Raw genomic sequence first — 21,521 nt, 5'->3', positions numbered from 1 at the left:
AGGGTTGATCATATGGTCACTGAGGATACCTTTAAATGGGTCGCCACATATCCTCCTATTTTTAAGTCTGGCATCTACGATTATAAGACTTATGAATGATATTGTCTCCCACAAGGTATGTATGTATGTATGTATGTATGTATGTATGTATGTTACCGAAGGAGTAAATGTAAAATAACATATATAAACATTTCAGGATGAACAAGAAAGAGGTCATTGTGCTTCAAGCATCGAATGTTACCAAAGGGAAACCGGTGCATCCGAGAAGGAAGCGTGTGAATTTATGTCAAAAAAGGTTGAAGATGCAAGGAAAGTTATAAACGAAGCGTCTCTTAGGCCTACAAAAATCCCATTCCCTCTTCTAATGCTGATAATCAACCTTGTGCGCCTGTCTGATATTCTTTATGAAGTCAATGATGGCTACACTCATGCCGGAAAAGAAATGATAAATTACATCAAATCACTCTTGGTTCACCATGCAGTTTAAGAATAAGCGATGGTGTTTTACATATGCCATTGTTATAATTTATTTTTATGATCTATTGTGTTGCATATTTGTTCAAGGGTGCATATCTATCACGTGATCCATGTGATGTTAAGATACTGTGTTTCTTATTTTGTATTCTATTTTTACACTTTTAGGAGTGTAACAGTAAATACATAGAATCTGCAGTCCTTGCGTTATTAAATAATATGATTATCATGCCATTAGTTACCTATGTTTGGTAGTGCATTTGTCGTATTTAACATATATACAATCTGTGACGTCCTGAAGTTCTTTTCTAATAATGAAACGGCATTTGGCAATCAGATGGAGATTATAGATATCATTAGTATTGTTAATCCGCTTTTGCTACGATATAGCATTGTCTGTTTGTGATGTAGCTGTTTATTCATTTCCTAGACACTTTATTCACATTGATACACAAAGATAAATTAATGCTTGTGACTTTCTTATTCTAATGTTGTATGTGATGCATAGTGTAAGGCCCCGTTACCGATAGCCCTACTTTGGTGTTGGATTTACTCATAAACACGGTTCTTAATATCATAGTTAATTAAAACATTCACGGAACATTAAAACTTCAACCATAATATATTACATAATCTTCAAATCTTGTCTTATAAAAACATTCATAGTCATTTAAAACAAAACAAAGTCTTTAAAACATCACAACATTTCTTCGAGATGCCAGTCTCTTCGATTCCATGTCATGTGTCTTCAATCACGCGAGCTGCCTCAACCTATTTGCCTGCGTGCATACTAAAAGTCAGCTACGCTGAGTGAGTTCTGTAACATCCTAAAATGATTCTAGTATTAAATAAAGAAAGTTGCGTTTAGTTATCGAGTGTTAATAATTAATTTATGCTAAATGAAGAAAAGATCAAGGATTGGGATTAAATAAGATGGATTAAAGGGTAATGGGTTTTAGGTCCATGGGCTTTGGGGAATATAAATATCCTCCTAAACCACCATAAAACCCTAAACCTCATTTCATTCCATCTTAATCTCTACACACTCCAAACACACACACACCATACGCGGTGCCGAGCGATAGAGAGGTAAAATCTGAGCAAGAAAACGTGATTCAAGATTTATACAAGATCCAAATTTCATAAGCTAGCTAACCGAGACCAAAACGAAAACATAAAGTATGATTTCGATCTTAAAGTTCATATTTTAATAGACGGTTAGCCATGAAACTTGAAACTACAATAGATCGGATCTAAACGAAGCGTAAAGTAGCGAACTTGATGCTTAGGACGAACCTAATAAACCCTTAAACATGTACGGTTCGTTTAAGATAAACCGTAGATCTTGTATTGAACGTTTTTGAACTTAAAGGTCCAAACTTTACGTGTTTTCGGGTCAAATCTTAACCAAAAACGACCATAGGAATGATCGCGGGTTAGTCAAATACCATACCCATGGATTTCTCGGTAAAACGATGATGATTTTGGGGATTAAGGATGAACAGCGGCGGCTGCTGCACAACTTCGCTTACAAGCGAACTTCGCCTGCAAGCAAGTTCGCCTAACTAATCAACTTCGCCGAGTACATAACTTTGCCTGATGTTAAGTTCCCTGAATGCATAACTTCGTCTGGTGATAAGTTCGCGAAGCCATAACTTCGCCTGATGTTAAGTTCGCTGAATGCTTAACTTCGCCTGATGTTAAGTTCGCTGAATGCTTAACTTCGCCTAATGTTAAGTTCGCTTAACACTAAGTTCGCTTACAGTAAGTTCGCTTAATGTTAAGTTCGCTTAACACTAAGTTCGCTTACAGTAAGTTCGCTTAATGTTAAGTTCGCTTATTATTAAGTTCGCTTAATGATAAGTTCGCTGGAGTTAGCGAATTAGAAAATAAATTAAAAACCTAATGAAAAATGTGTTAAGATAGTTAATGGAAAATGTGATAAGCTCGACCCCAGCCAGGGGCTCTGCCCCTTGGACCCTGCTAGGGGCTGCCGCCCCTAGACCCCGCTGCCAGGGGCGCTGCCCACGGACCCCCGTTCGTTGTGAGTTATATAAAGATAGAAATACAACATGAGTAGTAGTAGTTAATTGATACATGTAAATATTATACAGTTAGCCGTGCACAGCTAAAGAAGGGAATAACGATTAACGGAGAACGTAACAGGATTCAGGTGAGTTTCTAGCCCCACTTCCTTGTTATGTTTTCGGGGCTGTGTGCATACTCGATGTGATAGTTAATACACTTATCTTAGGTGGTAAGTGTATGCCCTGTATGATTTATGTATGATGATTGCTTGACGGTGCGTGAACGATCTTCGGATATTGCATGAACCGTCAGGTGGTAGTTAAGATATGAATGATAAGTATGATGAAAGATATGATGTATGTATGAATATATGATGTATGCATAATGTATGTATGTTATGATGATGGTACGTGAACGCTCTTCGGAGATTACACGTATTGTCAAGGAAAGTATGTATGAGCAGGTACGGTACAGTTACACGAAACAAGGGACCAGACCCTAATAATATCTGTGATGTTAGGGACCAGACCCTAATAATATCTGTGATGTTAGGGACCAGACCCTTATAATATCTGTGATGTTAGGGACCAGACCATTATAAAATCTGTGAGGTTATAGGGCGAAAGGCTCTTTAAAAAGTATGATTATGTATGTAAAGAAAGTATGAAGGTAAGAATGAAAGTATATGCACTTATGTGTGTATGAAAGAAAGTTAAGAGGTTAGGTATGAAATGTAAGAAGGTATTGTATGATTATGTGATTAACTAGAACTCACTCAGCGTAGCTGACTTTTAGTATGCACGCAGGTGAGTAGAATGAGGCAGGTAGATTGAGGAGGACACATACCAGAGTTGGACGAAGCTGGCATCTGAAGATTTTGCTATGACGTTTTATTTTAAAAGACTATGTTTTGTTTTTAAATGACAATGAATGCTCGATAAGACAAGAATTATGGTTATGGAATGTAATGGTTTGAATGTTTTTAATGTTCCGCGAATGTTTTAATTAACTCTGATATTTAGAACTGCGTTTATGAGTAAATCCAACACGAAAGTAGGGCTACCGGTAACGGGGCCTTACAAGTTCTAGTTAATCACATCACTTACTTTACATACACATATACGTGCCCGAGGGTACGCATTACATACTTAACATGTCCATCAATCATCATACGCAATCATATCTAACCTTACGTTATAAAGAGCATTCGCCCTACATACCTCGGATATTATTAGGGTCCGGTACCCTCCATCCTCGGATATTATTAGGGTCCGGTACCCTCCATCCTCGGATATTTTTAGGGTCCGGTACCCTTTCTTCCATACCTCCTTAACATACTTTCTATATACATAATCGTAAGTTTGGCACATACATACGTCATTCATTCTTCATATTACAACATACATATAACATCAACCATTTCCTGGCAGTACATGCAATTCCGAAGATCGTTCATGTACCGGCAAGAAACCATTCATACATTTCACATAATACATATATGGCATACACTTATCACTTAGGATAAGTGTATTAACTAATCACATCGAGTATGCACACATCCCCGAAAACGTAACAAGGAATGGGGCTAGAAACTCACCTGAAGTCGGTTACGTTCACCGTTAATAGTTATTCCTTTCTTCAGTTGGGCACGGCTAACTGTATAATAATTACATGCATCAATTTACTATTACTACTCATCTCGCGTTTCTAGTCTAATTATAACCCTCAACGAACGGGGGTCCGGGGGAAGCGCCCCTGGCAGCGGGGTTCCAGGGGCGGCAGCCCCTAGCAGAGTCCAAGGGGCAGAGCCCTTGGCTGGGGTCGAGATCTCATACTTGGCCGAGAACTTGTGTTTAGTTGTCTTAACACATTTTCCATTAGGATTCTAAATTATTTTCTAAGCTGGGCTTATTTAAATCAAGTCCAAATATCCATCATCTGGCCCAATTTGGGTTCAGGCCCAAGGCCCCAACAGAACTGTGGCTGAGAACTCCAGACCGAGAATCCTTATGACCGAGAACCCATATGGTTTGACCGAGAACTCGTATGTTGACCGAGAACTTGTGTTTTCGGCCGAGAACCCTGACCGAGAACACATGGCCACCGAGAACTCTGACCGAGAACACATGGTGTCTGCATGTTTGACCGAGAACCCTATGGTTTGACCAAGGATTCTCAAATTTTGCCGAAAACACCCAGCTCAGCTAATTTTCTATATTATGTTTCTATTTTGCCCAGTTTACTTGCACTAAGGTTCAAATCATGGATCTTTAATCCTTTATCATCATCATTCATACCCGATTGCACCCATTACTATCACGACTTCAATATCTATCCCGTTTCAGGCATAAAGCTTAGACCTTTATAGGTTGAAAACGTTCTAGTCTAGATCTAGGGTTTATCTATAAGCCGTATATTGCCATAGGTCCATTAAGTTCATTTTAATCATAAATTTGTCGACTTTATGTTTTATCTAGACCCGATCTACTCTATTTTCAAGTTTCATAGCAAACCATTCATAAAAACGTAACCTTTAAGGTCAAAAACATACCTTTTGATGTATCAAAGGTCACGGCTAGCTCGTTTATGGACTTGAATCGTGTATCTAGCTTGAATATCTAGGATCTATCAACAAGAGGCTCGATTTCGGTCTCGGTTCTTCTTTCTCTCCTTGCGGCCGACAATGGAAGGGTTTGTGTGTGTTTAAGGTGTGTTGAGAGAATAAGATGGATAAGATGGATGGAAATGGAAAGATTTAGGGTTTAAGGGGTATTTATACTCCCTTAAGCCCATGGACCTAAGGCCCATCTTTCCTTTTTAGTTCATGATTAATTCTCTTTAATTAGCCTACTTATCTTCCCTATTTTGTTATTTCTGCAATAAGTCAAGTAAATATTTTCCGTCATGACAATTAAATATAAAATATTATTATTTGAAATTTCAGGATGTTTCACATAGGAAAGTTTCATGTTATGTGAAACTTAGTAAATGATAGAAGTACCACAGAGGATTAAAGAGGGAGTTTAAGTTTTAGGAAAAGTAAATTACAAAGTAATGTGACCTTGTGGTTCTACAACTTCTTGAAATATATCCTGATTTGTTGGGAATTCCCGAGTCGGTCCGTGGCTTGGTGCGTGGGACGGATAGGATATTAACTTGGCGTGCAAGTTAATGATTAAATAATATTAATCAATTTATGGATGATTATCTAGTTTCCTATTGTTTACATGTTAGGAAGATGATTATTATGGAATTGATTAATTAGAATCCCGGTTATAGTGTAACGTGTTAGGTTAGCTATAAATACTGTGTTTAGGGTATGGGACAATTTGTATCAAGTTTTCGAGTTAGATTTCTTAATCAATAAAGTGTGGGTGTTAGCCATATCGTTTATGTCGATTACATTATTTTATTACCAGATCAATTGCTTTAGATGACCTTGTGGTTTTCACCATATATGTATTTGCTAAAGAACTAGCACACATAACCCTCTTGCAAAGCTCTTATGTGTCATAGGGACTGTTATCTTTTGTTTTTGGTAAGTAAGGTCTGAATTACAAACATTTGGTAAAATGTCATTCTTCGTAATATTACTCATAACGAGTGATTGTTTGGATGTTGCAAGGAGTTTTGCTTAGTATTTTGGTGATGATGGATACATTCAAAGTCTGATCATTAACAAGTCCAACAAGTATTTGAAAACATGTTGGTTATTGTGGAGATGGTATTTTTTCAATATTTCAAGTATATATATGCCGTATTGTATGCATATACTGCTGCTCCACATAAAGACAAAGTTGTCAAAGAAGTTATACCAACCAATCTAACTATACTAATAAAAGAAAATAATGAGGATGATGTGGCAATCCCACATTCATTCTAGGCATAATCTCTCTTCTCATTCTTCCTACCTATCCATGGGTTATGGAGCAAAACCATATTGACAAATGGGTTATAATTTCCTTTCTAATTCTCTAACTTATCATATCATTCATTTTAACTATTGGTCATGGGCCAAAATAATTTTAGCAAATGGGTTATAATTTCATTTCCAATTCTCTAATTTCTCATCTTATTTATCCTATATAGAGTTTTGAGAAATTTGTAATAATTTCTCTTTTAATTCTCTAATCTCTCATCTCATTTATCATAGTTATCCACGGGTAATTGGTCAAAACATTTTTTGCAAATGATGTATATAAAATAATCAATTTTGTAAATTTGAGATTTTAGACTTCTTATTGTTTATACTATTTATTTTATCTTCTTTTTACCTACAATTCTGTTCATTTCTTTTAGATAAAGTATCTTTTTATTATTATTATTTAACAAATCCCGTGTAATACATGGGTTCAAAAGCTAGTTGTTTATATAAAAGTTATATAAACTGTTCTTGAAAACATGGCATATATAGTACTAGAGATGGTATACGGCCCCTCAAGCTCGACCTAAAAACCTAAAAGGATGTATAAATTTTTTTATAATATTATATTTAATTAATGTAATATATGATTTCATTTTTGAGAATTTGTTATAAATATATATAACATCTTTTTCTCTATCACATATATTCTTTATTCAGCGTGTGTATTACACGGATAATAAATATAATAAACCGTTATGAATTGATGTGCATCTCTAAAATTTAAATAACAAAAACACTAAAAAACTTGAATGCATGTTAGGTAGTTGAGTTACCATGGATTGTTTTATATTACTATACTAGGAACGTGTACTAGATTGATATAAAATATAGGAAAATTGGTTTTTATTGGTCCCAACTATTATTTTTTTTTTGCCGGCGGTGGTCCCAACTTTCATTTTGGCTGGCAACAGTCCCAACTTTCACATACGTTGAAACCATCAGTCCGCGACTAATGGATTACTAACTCCGTTAAATAAAATCTGATGTGTCTTCCTAGTTGTCAAAAACAGCTGACTGTGCATCCTACGTGTATTAAAACAGCTGACTGTGCATCCAACGTGTATTAAATCTGATGTAATAAAAATATAATATATATATATATATAAACACACATTGTATTCTCACTCTCTCCTTTCACCACCAAAACTACCACCACCCACCTCCAAACCAATCTCCGGCAACCATCGAAAACCACCGCGTGACCAATATCCGGCAACCACCCTGTGACCACAACCATCGCAGCCTATCACCACCACCACATAGATACGGAGCTTCGCAGATCTGGTTTATGTGTGATAGGAACTTCGTAATCGGAGCCACATAGATATGTGCAGATAGGCTTGTTTTCTGTACGTTTTGGTTGCTGGAAATTGGCGATTAGGGTTTGTACGGTTCTGCTGCGACGGTGTTAACTCGAGGTCGTTGGCCGGAAAAAGGTTGCATCGGCGAGTAGGGCGGCGATGGTTGTGGTGTTGTTCAAACAAGGACGGAGCGCGCGATTCCGGCTATTATAGTGTGGCGGTCCAAATTCAACCTATTCAGTGTTGCAGATGCTTGGTTTCGTTACGATTCAACCTGTTAAGTGTTCCTTGGTTAGATTTTACCCTTTTGGAGTTTGATTGTTGATATTAAAGTTTGATTTGTGGATTGCTGATAATTAGGGTTTGATAGGCTGCGATGGTTGTGTTCACGGGGTGGTTGCCGGATATTGGTCACGCGGTGGTTTCTGGTGGTTGCCGAAGATTGGTTTAGATGTGGGTGGTGATAGTTTTGGTGGTGAAAGGAGAGATAGATAGAGAGAGAGAGAGAGAGAGAGAGAGAGAATACTTTATGTGTGTGTATATATTTATATATATATTCTATTTTTATTACATCATATTTAATACACGTAGGATGCACAGCCAGCTATTTTAATACACGTAGGATGCCCAGTCAGCTGTTTTTGACAACTAGGACGACACATCAGATTTTAATTAACGGAGTTAGTAATCCGTTAGTCGCGGACCGGTGGTTTCAACGTATGTGAAAGTTGGGACTGTTGCCAGCCAAAATGAAAGTTGGGACCACCGCCAACAAAAAAAATAGTTGGAACAAATAAAAACTAATTTTCCTAAAATATATTATGTTTCCAGAATATGTTGTTTTCTTCTTCTTTTTGTTGTTGTTGTTGTTAGGATAAGCGCACACCCATAATTAAGGCAGCGATGATGACGTGACATCCTACGTGATAGTGAGTTGAGATCACATCATGTAACTTTCTTAAAATAGTTTCAATAATGTAATTTTTTAAGTGAATGAGCTAAATAGTCATTAAGCCAACGGTCCTCTCAGGACTTACTCAACGGGTCGCTGAGGGTGGGGGAATTCGGCTATAAATATAGATCGTGGGCTGCTCATTTTTAGCATCTGGATTCCGAACTCTCTCTCGATTTTCGTTCCCGACACCCGATTTTCGAACCCTAGGCCTCGTTCCCAAGAATTGAAGTTTGTGTCGTGTTCCGAAATCCCATGTGTTATTCAAGCCGAAGTTACGTCTGGTCACTGAAATCCTATAATCCATCATATAGCAGTTGTTAGGTTATATGTTATCGCTTAAGTAACACAGTTTTTAGCTTAGGCCCTAGTCTGAAGTATAGTCCAACCTTGAAAAATTTTAGTAGACTAAACTAACTTTTTACACAAAGGTTTGATAAAACAAACATTTATTTATAATGATTTGGAAACATACACATGTGTGTTTCTTCGTGATGAAGAAACACTAACTTTTAAAGCAGGGGTTATGATTAAATGAATGTTTCTTTACGATAATAAAACAAAAACTTTTGTAGGATTGAATCAAATAGAAAGACTAAAGGTCTATATGTCACAATAAAAATATGTTTTAAACTATAAAGTGAGATAAACGTCTTACAAGGTTTGAAACTATAGTGTCAGGCCGTAGGAGTCTGAATCTAGATCCCAAATGATCTAGATAACTTATACAAACTTAGTTCAAACTATAGGTCCGAGATTGTAAAATGTAATATCTAGTCACAAAGAAACTGATATTATAATGAAGAAAACCGAGAAAGGAAAATTTGAGTACAAATAAACAAAGACAAGATGGTTCATTAATCGAACAAACAATTGAATTCAGAAAGGTAGCATGCCCATAAAATTCAATCATAATCCATGAACAATAAAAGATTAATGATTACTCACACAAGCCCTACATCTGGGATAATTACAATGATTTAGCCTTACATTTTGATGGTGGTCATGATTGAATTCATCTAAAGCTGCTTAGTTCCGTCTCTTGTCAATCGTAACTGCATTATCTAGGGTTGCTACCCTTCTTTTGCCGCCAACCATTTATGTTGTTGGTTCCTTTCGATCTTATGGCCCAAATTAGATAATTTAATAGGGTCCTACTATGGACACCGACTTGAAATCAACGTGCACCACTCAGTACGCCACGGATAGCTAGCCCTATATGTGGTGTATTGAGAGTTTTTGTTTTTATAAGTTGTACCTTATGATAGCCCTATCCGTGGGGTATAAAGTAAAATATGACACCTAATTTGATATTCGCAAGATGACGTTGAATTGATGTGTGCTGCGCGTAGCTTGTAAAATATAATGGATTGATGATTTAGCTTTTGCACAAGATCGTATTTTAAATTTATAAAAATGATTTCTACAAAGACTAGACACACACATAATAGGCAAGTGTGGACACTTTTATAAAATATAAATACTTATATATAATATATAGGTGACCAAGACGAGAAATTATAAACAAGGAGTTTAATTATATGAAAGTTACCATCTAAAATCAAGAATCCACTCCATTTTATCCTTGACAATTAATATGTAAACATGGGGTAATGCCATAATAATATATGATAGATAGCTCCTCATTTCTAAGAGAGAATCTATGACATAAAAGAGAGTATCATGCACATTTTAAAGTCGACCCTTTCCTAATGTCATGTTACCTCAAGAATGTCAATTTAAGTTGGCAAGTAGTTTCGTAAAGTAGAAAGATTATGATTGACTTCGATTTCTAAAATACCAATTCTAACAACTTCGGGTGGTTATAGATTATTACATAACCTCCCCTTGGTTGATTTAAGTAAGTTATAATTACACATTCCGTTAACATATGATTTCTTTAACTAGCATGATATCCTAAGCAATTGCGTTAGCGATGCCATTTTCGGATTACCAAAACTTAGAGAAATAGATCATAACTTATATCTCATCATTTCTAAGTACAATATAAGGATCCATGTTTCGATAAGTTATCAAAGTATTTCAATCTTTCAAGAACATGAATCGATCATGAATGATTGCCAATAGAATTGACAATCACCAACTTTGAATTGTTGAATTAAGATGGTCAAACATTTCTCATCAAAAGATAATTGTAAGATAACCATGTAGTTTACTAGACTAAATCACATGTTTTATATAATTATCAAGTAAAACAAAGCTTCTTCATAGATATTAGATGGTAAATGGAGTTTAGCTCATAATGAGCATAGTGATTAACATTAGGATGGATGATAATAACAAACACATGATTAAACTAGAACAATCTAACCAAATGTGGATGAATCTTCCTTCTTAATGATGATGATGATGGTTGATAATGATGACCTCCAAGCCTTCAAACTCTTCACTGGATCTTCAATATGAGTGTTAGTGGGTGTTTTTATAAGTGGAAACCGGATAGAACTCTCTTCAAGGCACACCAAATGAGTGCAAGATGAGCCACTATTTATAGGCAATCTGGAGTGAGAAGCACGGCCCCGTTCCTTGGTGGGTACGCCCCCGTGCTTTTTTATGACATGTGCCAAATTCGTTTTGTCTTTACTTGTAGATGACCACGGCCCCGTGCTTTTATTCCCAGTTTTTGTCGTTTCTTGTAGATTTTTGTCTTTTCTAGTGTTCAGAAGCATGGGGGCGTGTTTCTTGAGGCATGGGGGCGTGTTTCTTGCTTTTTACGGGAAGGTTGAAAGTATTAGGGAAAGAGTTTTTGAGAAAGTGAAAAACGTTAAAAATGTCCCGAAATTGGTGGTTGTTGAATGATTTCGATATTAGGGTTTTTGGGGCTTAAATATAGAAGAAAAATCACCAAAATCACAATTTCCGTCAGACCAGACCGTAAGCTACGGTCTGGCCACCGTAAGCTAAGGTCAGACCGTAAGCTACGGTCTGGTCAATCTGCTAGGCCAAAACAATGTTTCCTTCATAGAATCTTCGTTTCAACTTCGTTTTCCTCCCCGTTTGCGGCCACGTCTTCGTATTTCAATTCTCTATCACCTCATAGATCATCACTTTCATTTCCACTCCATCATGAATGCTCAAAATTAGCTTCTTTAAGCTCCGTTAAGCTCCACACACCTGTAAACATAAAACCTATCAACGTATTTGTGTTCGATACATATAAATAAGTAAGCACACAATATAGAACATTTAAAGCACGTTCCTTTACCCACACATTAATAAGCACATAGTCATGAATCGCCAGTAAAGATTAATAAGCAATTACTAGACATCGTAGTTTGATCGTGTGCTGATACACATAACCTAATCTGATTAATTGGCACAATTGAGCATGGTCTATCTAATTACCAGTTTGTTAATATAAGATTTTAGGTAAATTAATTATCGATGTTAACAGTTCAATTACTATAAGAACTTAATCCTAAATGTTGATGCACACAATGTATCGATTGATGTTAAACCCTAATCCTAGACAAATGACTATTTAAGCAATCAAAACTAACATAAAGAAAGAATAATCATAAAATAAATTAAGCTTCAATCCAATTACAGATGGAAAACATAGATATATTCAATTTCATGCAAAAACCCTACACCTAAAGTGGTCACAATGGATTTAGCCTTACCACTACATGATGACTAACTCGCTTATGTGTTAAATTGGTGAAAGCATGGAATGATTCATGAACCGAGAGCTCCGAGATGGTGGAAAATCGCCCTTTAGTTCGTTTATAGCTGCTGGAACAAAAGATATGTCGAATGGGGCTGAAAACTGAATGTAATATCAATTAGGGTTTTTATTCCCGTTTTTAAATCTTTCGCGTAGCGCACAGGAATTCTCACAATGTTTTTGTGTAGCAAAAGCTAAGAAAACCCCATAATCAGATTCATCTCATCGAGAAACCCAAAATTCATATATTATGGGTCCCGTAACTCATGTTTTAGCCCCGGATATGCTCGTTTTACTTATAAACACCCGCGAATCACTTCTGAACTCCCCCAAACTTCAAAGCAAACATGTAAAAGACTCCAATTAGTATCTTTAATGCTCACACACCTAAAATACAAAAGCAAGCTGAAGTATCACAGTTCACACTAAAAACTCAACAAAACTAAACAATTAACGCACTAAAATACACGACTTAGACCCAACCATCAACAACTTTCAACGTAAAACGTAAAAAAAAAACATTGTGGTGGTGGACCGATCAATTCCGGAGTCGACCGAGGAGTTGATATTCCCAAATTGAACGAGGAGTCGGGAATTGTAGGTTATATCGAGCAATCGGCTCTACCAAATTTGAACCATGTATTGCCGATATTTATTTAATTTAAGAGTCGTTAGTTATATTTTAAATAAGACATGTTAACCATGTTGTTTGTTAGGAGTATTTCGTACACGACAGTCACCCTTCGTGGTTGGAGGGAAGCAGCACATCGAATGTGCACGAGGGTCACCGTCGTACTGATCACAGCCAGAACAGCCTTACGGTTAGCCCTCGTATTAGTTACTAGAAAATTTGTATTCTCGTAATCAGCCTCCGTACCACTTACCAGCAAAAGAGTTGTATCGATCACAAGCAGAATTGGACCACGTTCGTGATACCGTTCAAGAGAATGGTCACAACAACTACGCCGTACATGTGTCTGGGAACGAAGCTGATGATAATTACATACGTGTGGCGATGGTTTCGTATAAAACAGATAATATATGAAACCATACGTTTTGTTTAAATATGATTATTATTATTATTATTATTATTATTATTTTGAACACGTTTTAAATATGACTTTATAACTGTTTCAGCTTTTTTGTTCTTGTGAGAAGTTGGAGGAATGGCTAAAGAAAAGAGGGAGGGAGCATGGGTGTGCTATTATTCTCCGACGGTCTAGAGAAAACGGTGTGGACCTTGGATGCAATCATGGTGGGGAACCCAAACTCAAGGCTTACAACATAAAACAATAATTAATTTCATTTTTAGTTGCTACATAGTAACCAAACAAAACAACTGAATAATATTGATTCATTCCATTCATTTGTCCATACAATTCCCTAACGAGACTAGAACTAATTAAGCATAGCTGGCATTAAAAGCTAATTGAAAGATTGTGTATGTTTAACGAGATATATAGCAGGAAAGAAAAACTATAGATATGATATTTGATACGTACCACTAATCTCATACTCACGTTTTGTCCTAATGCCCACGTTGCTTTAGTTTATTTCATGGAAGTATCGATGTTCATTGGCAGACCATATAGAGGGCAGGGAGGGGCTGTGCCCCCTGATTTTGGGCCTAGAACATATTATACTAACCCATGCATATTATAAGTATATCCATGTATATCCATTTGACCCCCCCCCCCCAAACCAAAGCCCATATTTAATAGCCCAATATATTAATGAAATCCTTAATACAGCGGAGGAAGCTGCCATAGTCTGCTTGATTTCTTGCTGAAATATTAAAACTAGAAACCTAGGTCGATTAAAATTATAGAACAGCAGGAGGCGATTGGCAAAATAGAGAATAATCAATTCATCATCACTAGTCATTTATTTTTTCTCTACTAAAAGATTTGTACCAAACCATTCATCTATTATTTCGATTGGTTTATGTTTGATGTTGTGAAATTTTTAGTTTAGATGATTTATATAATTATATATTTTTATGTTTGATTACTGAACCAATTGACAAATTAAATTAGGGTTTATTGATTTGAATGTTTATTTTTTTCTTCTTGTAGATATAAAAAAATATGGGAAAGATGAAAACAACTGATTCTTTTTTCAAAAGAAAGGTTGAAAACGATATTGATAAAGCTAATGAAGAGAGTAAACGTCACAAAGCTTCAACGAGTGAGCCCGAAAAGAATGAAAATCAACAAGAACGTGATAATTTTGAAGCTCCAAAACCACAAGCAAATATCAATGAAGTGGATCTTAACCTTCTAGAAAGAGATCCCGCTAAACGAATAACAATGTGGAATTATCCGTTAATTTAAGGGAGCAAATAAGACGAGCTTACTTGTCTTTAGGGCCTTTCCAAATACATCTCAATGGATATCATGCCAAAGGTTCAAAGAAGCATCCTCGTAGATTCCAATATTCTTGGTTCGCTGTTTTCCCTAATTGGTTAGAGTATTCTCCAACAACACATTCTGCTTATTGCTTTATTTGTTATATATTTAATGATACACCAAATGTGGGCAACGGTCATGATGCAATTACTGTAAAAGGATTTGACAATTGGAAAAAGTGTGCATTCTTGAAGCATATTGATTGTTCACAACATAGAAGGGCTGTGGAATTCAGTGAAAACTTGTTGAACCAAGCAACACACATTGATAATATCATAGATAAACTAAGTGAGAGGAATTATTGAAAAACCGTACATGATTAAAAGCTTCAGTTGATACAGTTCGTTGGTTGACGTTCCAAGCTTTTGGTTTTCGAGGACATAATGAAACTTTTAATTCCAAAAATCAAGGTAATTTTCTTGAACTCTTAAAACTTCTAGCCTCTTATAACGATTAAGTTGCAAAAGTTATTTTAGAGAATGCTCATTACAATTCAAAGTATACTTCTGGAAAAATTCAAAAAGAAATACTTGGAATTATTGCTAATAACGTTCGAAAGCACATACGTAGTGAATTTGGGGATTCATACTTTTGTGTTATGGTTGATGAGTCACGGGACGAGTCTAAAAAAGAGCAAATGGCCATAGTTTTAACATTGTTGATGTAGAAGAGATTATAAGAGAAAGGTTTTTGGATTTGGTTCATGTTACGGATACCTTTTCATTAACTCTGAAAAGTAATTTGTGGAGACAACTTTTGCGGTATGAGTTCGATGTTAGCAAAATTCGTGGCCAAGGATATGATGGTGCTAGCAATATGAGAGGGGAATGGAATGGATTACAGGCACTTGTTATTAAGGATTGTCCTTATGCATACTACGTTCATTGCTTTGCTCACAGATTACAACTTGCCTTGGTTGCTACTTCAAAGGAAATTATTCCTATAAATCAGTTTTTTAATAACTTAGTGTCTATAATCAATGTAGTTTGTTCTTCTAGTAAGCGTCATGATGAGTTACAAAAGGCAAAGGGAGTGGAGATTAAAGAATTATTGGAACTTGGTGAAATCAAATCGGGTAAAGGGGAAAATCAAGCAACCACGTTAAGAAGAGCCGGTGATACACGTTGGGGTTCCCATCATCGTTCTGTTTGCAGTTTGCTTAACATATTTCATAGTACCCGTGTTGTTCTCAAGGGAATAATTAATGACACGTCTGCTAGTTCTTCTCATCGTAGCGATGCTGATGCAGTTTACCCTCACACGAAATCATTTGAGTTCGTGTTTATTCTTCACTTAGTAAAGGAAGTAATGAGTAAAACTAACATTCTTTCTCAAGCCCTACAAAAGAAATCCCAAGATATTGATAATGCCATGGAGTTAGTTTCGGCAACAAAAGAGAATCTAAATGATTACCGAAACAATGGATGGGATTCTTTAATTACACAAGTAAAGTGTTTTTGTGAAAAATATAAAATAGATATGGCGAAGATGGATGCTTTGTATATTTCTACTTGTCACACCCCAACCTACGGCGGAAATGTCGGGGCGCGAACTGATTGTCACAGCTCTCAAGGTACTATCATGCAACATTATTTAAATGACAATATCTATTATTTAAATTAATTTTCAAATAAATCAAATACAAACAATTTCATAATCCATAATCATACAACAATACAACTTATATCACAAATTATCTTAATTAATTATTTTCTAACTTAATTCTTTATTAAGTCTTCACCAACCTGCATTAACTTTCTATGATAACCTGCATATACGTATAAAATAGAATATTTGTCAACAACACATGTTGAGTGAGCAACACACTAGTTTAAAAGTATGAATAAAAATAAGTAGTTGCAACAAGTCATATGAGAGTAACAAATTAACCAAATGAGCAAGTATAACTGAGATGTCGAGAAGCACAAAGGCTAACGACTGGTGTATGATCATACTAGATTGAGATTATGTTGGACCTCTCCAAATGTGGAAGCATACAAAGCAAATAAGCACATAAACAAGTAAGGTATAAGTTGTTAACACATAAGACAAAGTTGCAGTTTTTGAGCATAAGTATATATAAGAAATATAATTTACGCATATGTCCCCAAAACGTGGAAAAACGTGTAAAAAGAGGGGAATGTGGTACTCACCTGATCGGATGAACAAAAAACAAGTGAGGATGATGAGAGCAAGGTAAACCCCTTCGGAATATACCGTCAAGGATTCCTAGTTAAATAATATTAATATGGATTAATTAATAATGAGACAACACGTATAATGAATTAAGATTTGATGTGAATTGAGTTAGGTTTGGGTTTAGAATGTTTATTAATTGATCGACGGATTTCTTCAATAAATATTTTTGTAAAGCTTAATATTATTGTTTGTCATACATTTAAAAGATGATTAATTATTAACATTTATAAAATACTATTAATTATTCTTGATAAAATATAAAATCCATTTACTTAAATAACTTTAAAGAATTAAGATACACGATATGCTTACAATAATAATATCTAAATAAATATATAATTAAATACACAAATTAAATAAAATAATTTGATAAATATACCTTGAAACATACTTATAATTATCTGAACGAACAAATAATTAATTATGTATAAATAAATAAATATAATATGTATTAAGATCTAATATAAATATTTTGTTTAATCTTTTAACGAAAATCTATATAATACGTTTAGTATCTATATGATATATATAATAAATATAAGTTTATAAAAGACGTCCAACGACAAGAAACGTGAATTAAAGTGTCGGTTAATAAAGTAACGACGGTTTAGTATTATTAAATATAAACTAAATAATACATATATATAACGAAAACTTTTAACGAGGTTTGACACGAAACATAACTGCAAGATATCGGTTTTAAGAAAATAATGTTTACCTAATAATTAATATATTTTATCATTTATTAAATTAATTATAATAATTAATCTAAACAGGTAAAAAAAGGGAGTAAGCCTAAAACACGGGTGGTCGGGTTTGAACCCGCGACCACCACAATTACGATACACAGGACAAACCAACTGTGCTACCCAACAACTTGATTATAACATGAAAACAAATGTTTAAAAACCAGACATATAACAAGCTATATAATAAACAAACTCTAGAATCAATAAATCGATCAATCCGTTAATGGATTGTTCAATTCAGTTTAGGGTTAATGATACCCGGTTAAAAACAATCCTATAACATATTTTAATTGCCAGATACGAGGAAGATTTCATGATGAACGGCTAACCACAGTAACGGCTCCAAAATACGCAATATATTAGTTCATAACAGACGGTATAAACGAGATTAGTGTTAGGGTTATGATTTGCAATGGCTGTGAGGTTGTGTAGGAAGGATTAATCGAGATATTATTATGTGTAGGTTGCAAATCCAGAAAAACGCGTATGACGGTTAGTTCGTATCCGCAATACGTAATATATTGATATTAGTTTCTTAATTAGTTTTGTCGGTAAGGTCGTTTAAGAAAGAATAATCAAACATTTGATTTGATTTCCATGTTTACTGCGAGAATTGAGTAACAAGCAACTAAACGAGTATGGGATAGGGTTTGGATCTTGGGTTAAGGGTATGGGTTAACGGGTTATTATCTATTGATACATTAGATTTGCAGTTTAAGCCCCCTAGTTTAGGTATGAAAACAAAAGCGGTAATAGTTTTAGTTTGGGTCAATTTCGTCAAAACAAGAAAGTTGTATGTATATTTTAAATAAGTAGTTCAACAATAATATTATAATAATTAGTTTACTCGATAAAAAGCGATAAAATTTCCCGAACATCGAAATGGGTCGGGTGTTGGTATTTAATATTTTATATGAAAACCCGAGTTGTTACACTGCTCGGTATCAGCCTCGTAAAAAAGATAATCAAGTAACTTTTTAACAATTTTATCGAGTAGATCTATTTGCATCCACCTTGGACAAACAATTACATGAGTTGAATAGCAGATTCAGTGATCAAGCTATTGAGTTGTTAAGTCTTAGCTCTACTTTAGTTTCAAAAAAACAACCTAAAGCGATTAAAATTGATGACATTTGTCTTTTTGTTGAGAATTATTATCCCGTTGATTTTACGGAGCAAGAGAGAATTCAACTACGATATCAATTGGAGCTTTTTAATATTGAAATGATAAAGAATCCCAATCTAAGTGACGTATCAACTCTTGCTGATCTATGCCAAAGTCTTGTGAAAACTCAAAAACGTGAGACATATTATTTGCTTGATAGAGTGGTTCGACTGATCTTGACTCTTCCGGTTTTTGCCGCAACAACAGAGAGGGGATTTTCAGCAATGAAAATGGTAAAGAATCGTCTTCGTAATAGGATGTCTGATGAATTTCTTGCGAATAACTTGGTGGTTTACATCGAAAGAAATTGCTGAAAAGTTTGATTCGAAATCAGTAATCGATGAATTTAAAGACCTTAAAGGTCGTCGGGCTCAGTCGTAATTTTTTTCTTTTTTCGTTTATGTGTAAGAAAATGTTTTTGTGGATTTATGGTCTTTTTTTGGTGATAAAAATTTGGTTGGTTTATATATATATGAACTTATGATTAATCTAAAACTTTTGACCCCCCAATGTAATTGTTCAAGTTCCGTCACTGTCGATGTTTAAATTATTTTCTCATTTCCCGGCTTCATGTTATTGGTAGTTTGTTTATTAATTTGTTTCATTAAACACCATACACTTTCAATTGAAATTGATAAGAAAATAGAAGTAAATTACATGCCCCATTCTCTCTATTTTTTCGAAGTTTAAGGATTTGAATCAAATGTAAATTAAATCAACATGCTAAATGAGAGAATCATGTATAGTAAATATATATGCAAATATAGTAAAATATATACAAGTTGAGTAATTATGTAACTATATCATAAAATAATTACATAATTACTCTATGATGTAACTACATAATTACTTTACTTATATTTATTACTTTGTTTAACACGTTAATTTTATTTATAAGTTAATTTTCCCTGTTTAATCCGCTTAAATCTACTATCAATAATTAGTAAACAATAATAGTGTAGTGATAACAAGTAGAACTCACACATTTAAGAGAAGTAACAACCATGCAACACATTAGTAATGTATCACATTACAAACACGAATATGTTAATACTATTTATGCAACTCTTAAATGCACAAAAATCATGTGATTAACACACAACAAACACTATAACATAATGAACAAAAACTCACTCCACCTGAATCTGCCTCACATCTTTCCTCTCTTCTTCCTTCACTTTCGGAACCCGAATTTTCAACACACCATTCTTCAGCTCCGCCTTTATCTCATCAAACTTGTATGCATTCCCAGGGAGATCAATTCGGCTCGAGTATCTCCGTGGCGGCTCGTCATCATTCGCTTCCTTCTCGGCCTCAGCTAGAATCACTAGAGTGTTATCTTCAACAGAGATCTTAATGTTCTCTTTGTCTATACCTGGCATGTCGAACCGAAAGCTCAAATACTCGTCGTATTCCTTTGCATCCCATCCCCTTCGTGTTCCGAATCCTCCTCCTAGTGGATTTGCGATTAACCGGTCCATTGTGTTCAACACCTGGCTTAAGCTTCTTGTTGTAGAAAACGGATCGAACATGTCTGTTTAAATGAATTAAAGTAAAATGTTATGAACCTAGGGTTTTAAAGTTTATCATAACAATGACTATTGATCAAGAACAATCAAAGCATGCTAGAAATTGAAATAAATGACAACAAACTCTTAATGAATAAATTCAAATCAAAAATTGAACGCTTAGTGAATAGTTCATGTACAGTTTAGTGGGAAATTTGTCCAAGTTCATTCATTTAATTAAAAAAACGAACATGAACCAAATGATTTAATTATGTTCGTTTATTTAATAAACAAACAAGCATCAATAATAATAGAATATTGTTTATGTAGTTAAACAAACGACATAATAAACGTATGTCTCATTTGTTCATTTATGTTTATTTATGTCTGTGTATGCTTTATTTCTTTTGAATTCGTTATGTTCCTTCATTTATACCATTAAAATGAATAAACAAACACAAACATGTTTATTTTCTTAACGAAAAAACACAAAACAAATAACATAAACGTATGTCTCATCTGTTCATTTATGTTCGTGTCTGTTTTATTTCTTTTGTATTCATTATGTTCCTTCATTTTTTAATGAATAAACGAACATAAACAAACACAAACATGTTTATTTTCTTAACAAAAAAACACAAAACCCGTTCGTATAATTTTCCATGTTCGGTGTTCCAACTAAAATGAACAAACACAAACATAGCTCAATTACGGGTAATAAACACTTAAAAATGAGATTAAACTAAAAAGTGGAGATTACATTAAAACATAAGTCAAACGACCAACAAACTGTGTCACTGTCCTTTTTTAAATTGCAACGAATTGAAAAATACAAAATTCATTAGCACCAAATACTTACCAGTGAATAAACCGCAGTCACGAATGCGAGAAACGGACGAATGCGAGCTGCGATCCACATTGATATCGCGATTATCCTCATCATAAACAGCCGGTTGAGACGAGCTAGTATTGAAGCAACGTCGGACACAAGGGATAGTTGAAACTGACCGGACAGGGTTTAATAACTTATTAAACAAGGTTGAAGTTGCAAAACTAGTAGTACCTCTCTTAACAGCTCGTACAGCAGCCATTGGATTATAGTTTGTAGATTATTATTATTCGTT

General features: G+C 34.8%; 2 protein-coding genes and 1 long non-coding RNA gene across 3 annotated transcripts; 2 read left to right on the top strand and 1 right to left on the bottom strand.

The window, feature by feature from the left end:
* Window positions 1-719, top strand: LOC143610658 (uncharacterized). Its single transcript, XR_013149631.1, has 2 exons — window positions 1-115; window positions 197-719. It is a non-coding gene; the product is annotated as an uncharacterized LOC143610658 (long non-coding RNA).
* Window positions 720-15,592: 14,873 nt separating this feature from the next.
* Window positions 15,593-19,203, top strand: LOC143610662 (uncharacterized). The gene is made up of 2 exons (XM_077085074.1): window positions 15,593-16,229; window positions 18,722-19,203. The coding sequence occupies exons 1-2, from the start codon at window positions 15,593-15,595 to the stop codon at window positions 19,201-19,203; spliced, it is 1,119 nt and encodes a 372-aa protein (XP_076941189.1).
* Window positions 19,204-19,921: 718 nt separating this feature from the next.
* LOC143610652 (small heat shock protein, chloroplastic-like) lies at window positions 19,922-21,521 on the bottom strand. The gene is made up of 2 exons (XM_077085067.1): window positions 21,257-21,521; window positions 19,922-20,423 (listed from the first exon to the last, which is right to left on the bottom strand). The coding sequence occupies exons 1-2, from the start codon at window positions 21,486-21,488 to the stop codon at window positions 20,020-20,022; spliced, it is 636 nt and encodes a 211-aa protein (XP_076941182.1). The 5' UTR covers window positions 21,489-21,521; the 3' UTR covers window positions 19,922-20,019.

Source organism: Bidens hawaiensis, unplaced genomic scaffold (genome assembly GCF_021521415.1).
Source record: "Bidens hawaiensis isolate Kalapana, Puna unplaced genomic scaffold, B.hawaiensis_p1.1 tig00027344_1, whole genome shotgun sequence".
Taxonomy (NCBI): domain Eukaryota; kingdom Viridiplantae; phylum Streptophyta; class Magnoliopsida; order Asterales; family Asteraceae; genus Bidens; species Bidens hawaiensis.
This window is presented reverse-complemented; position numbering and strand designations above follow the sequence as displayed.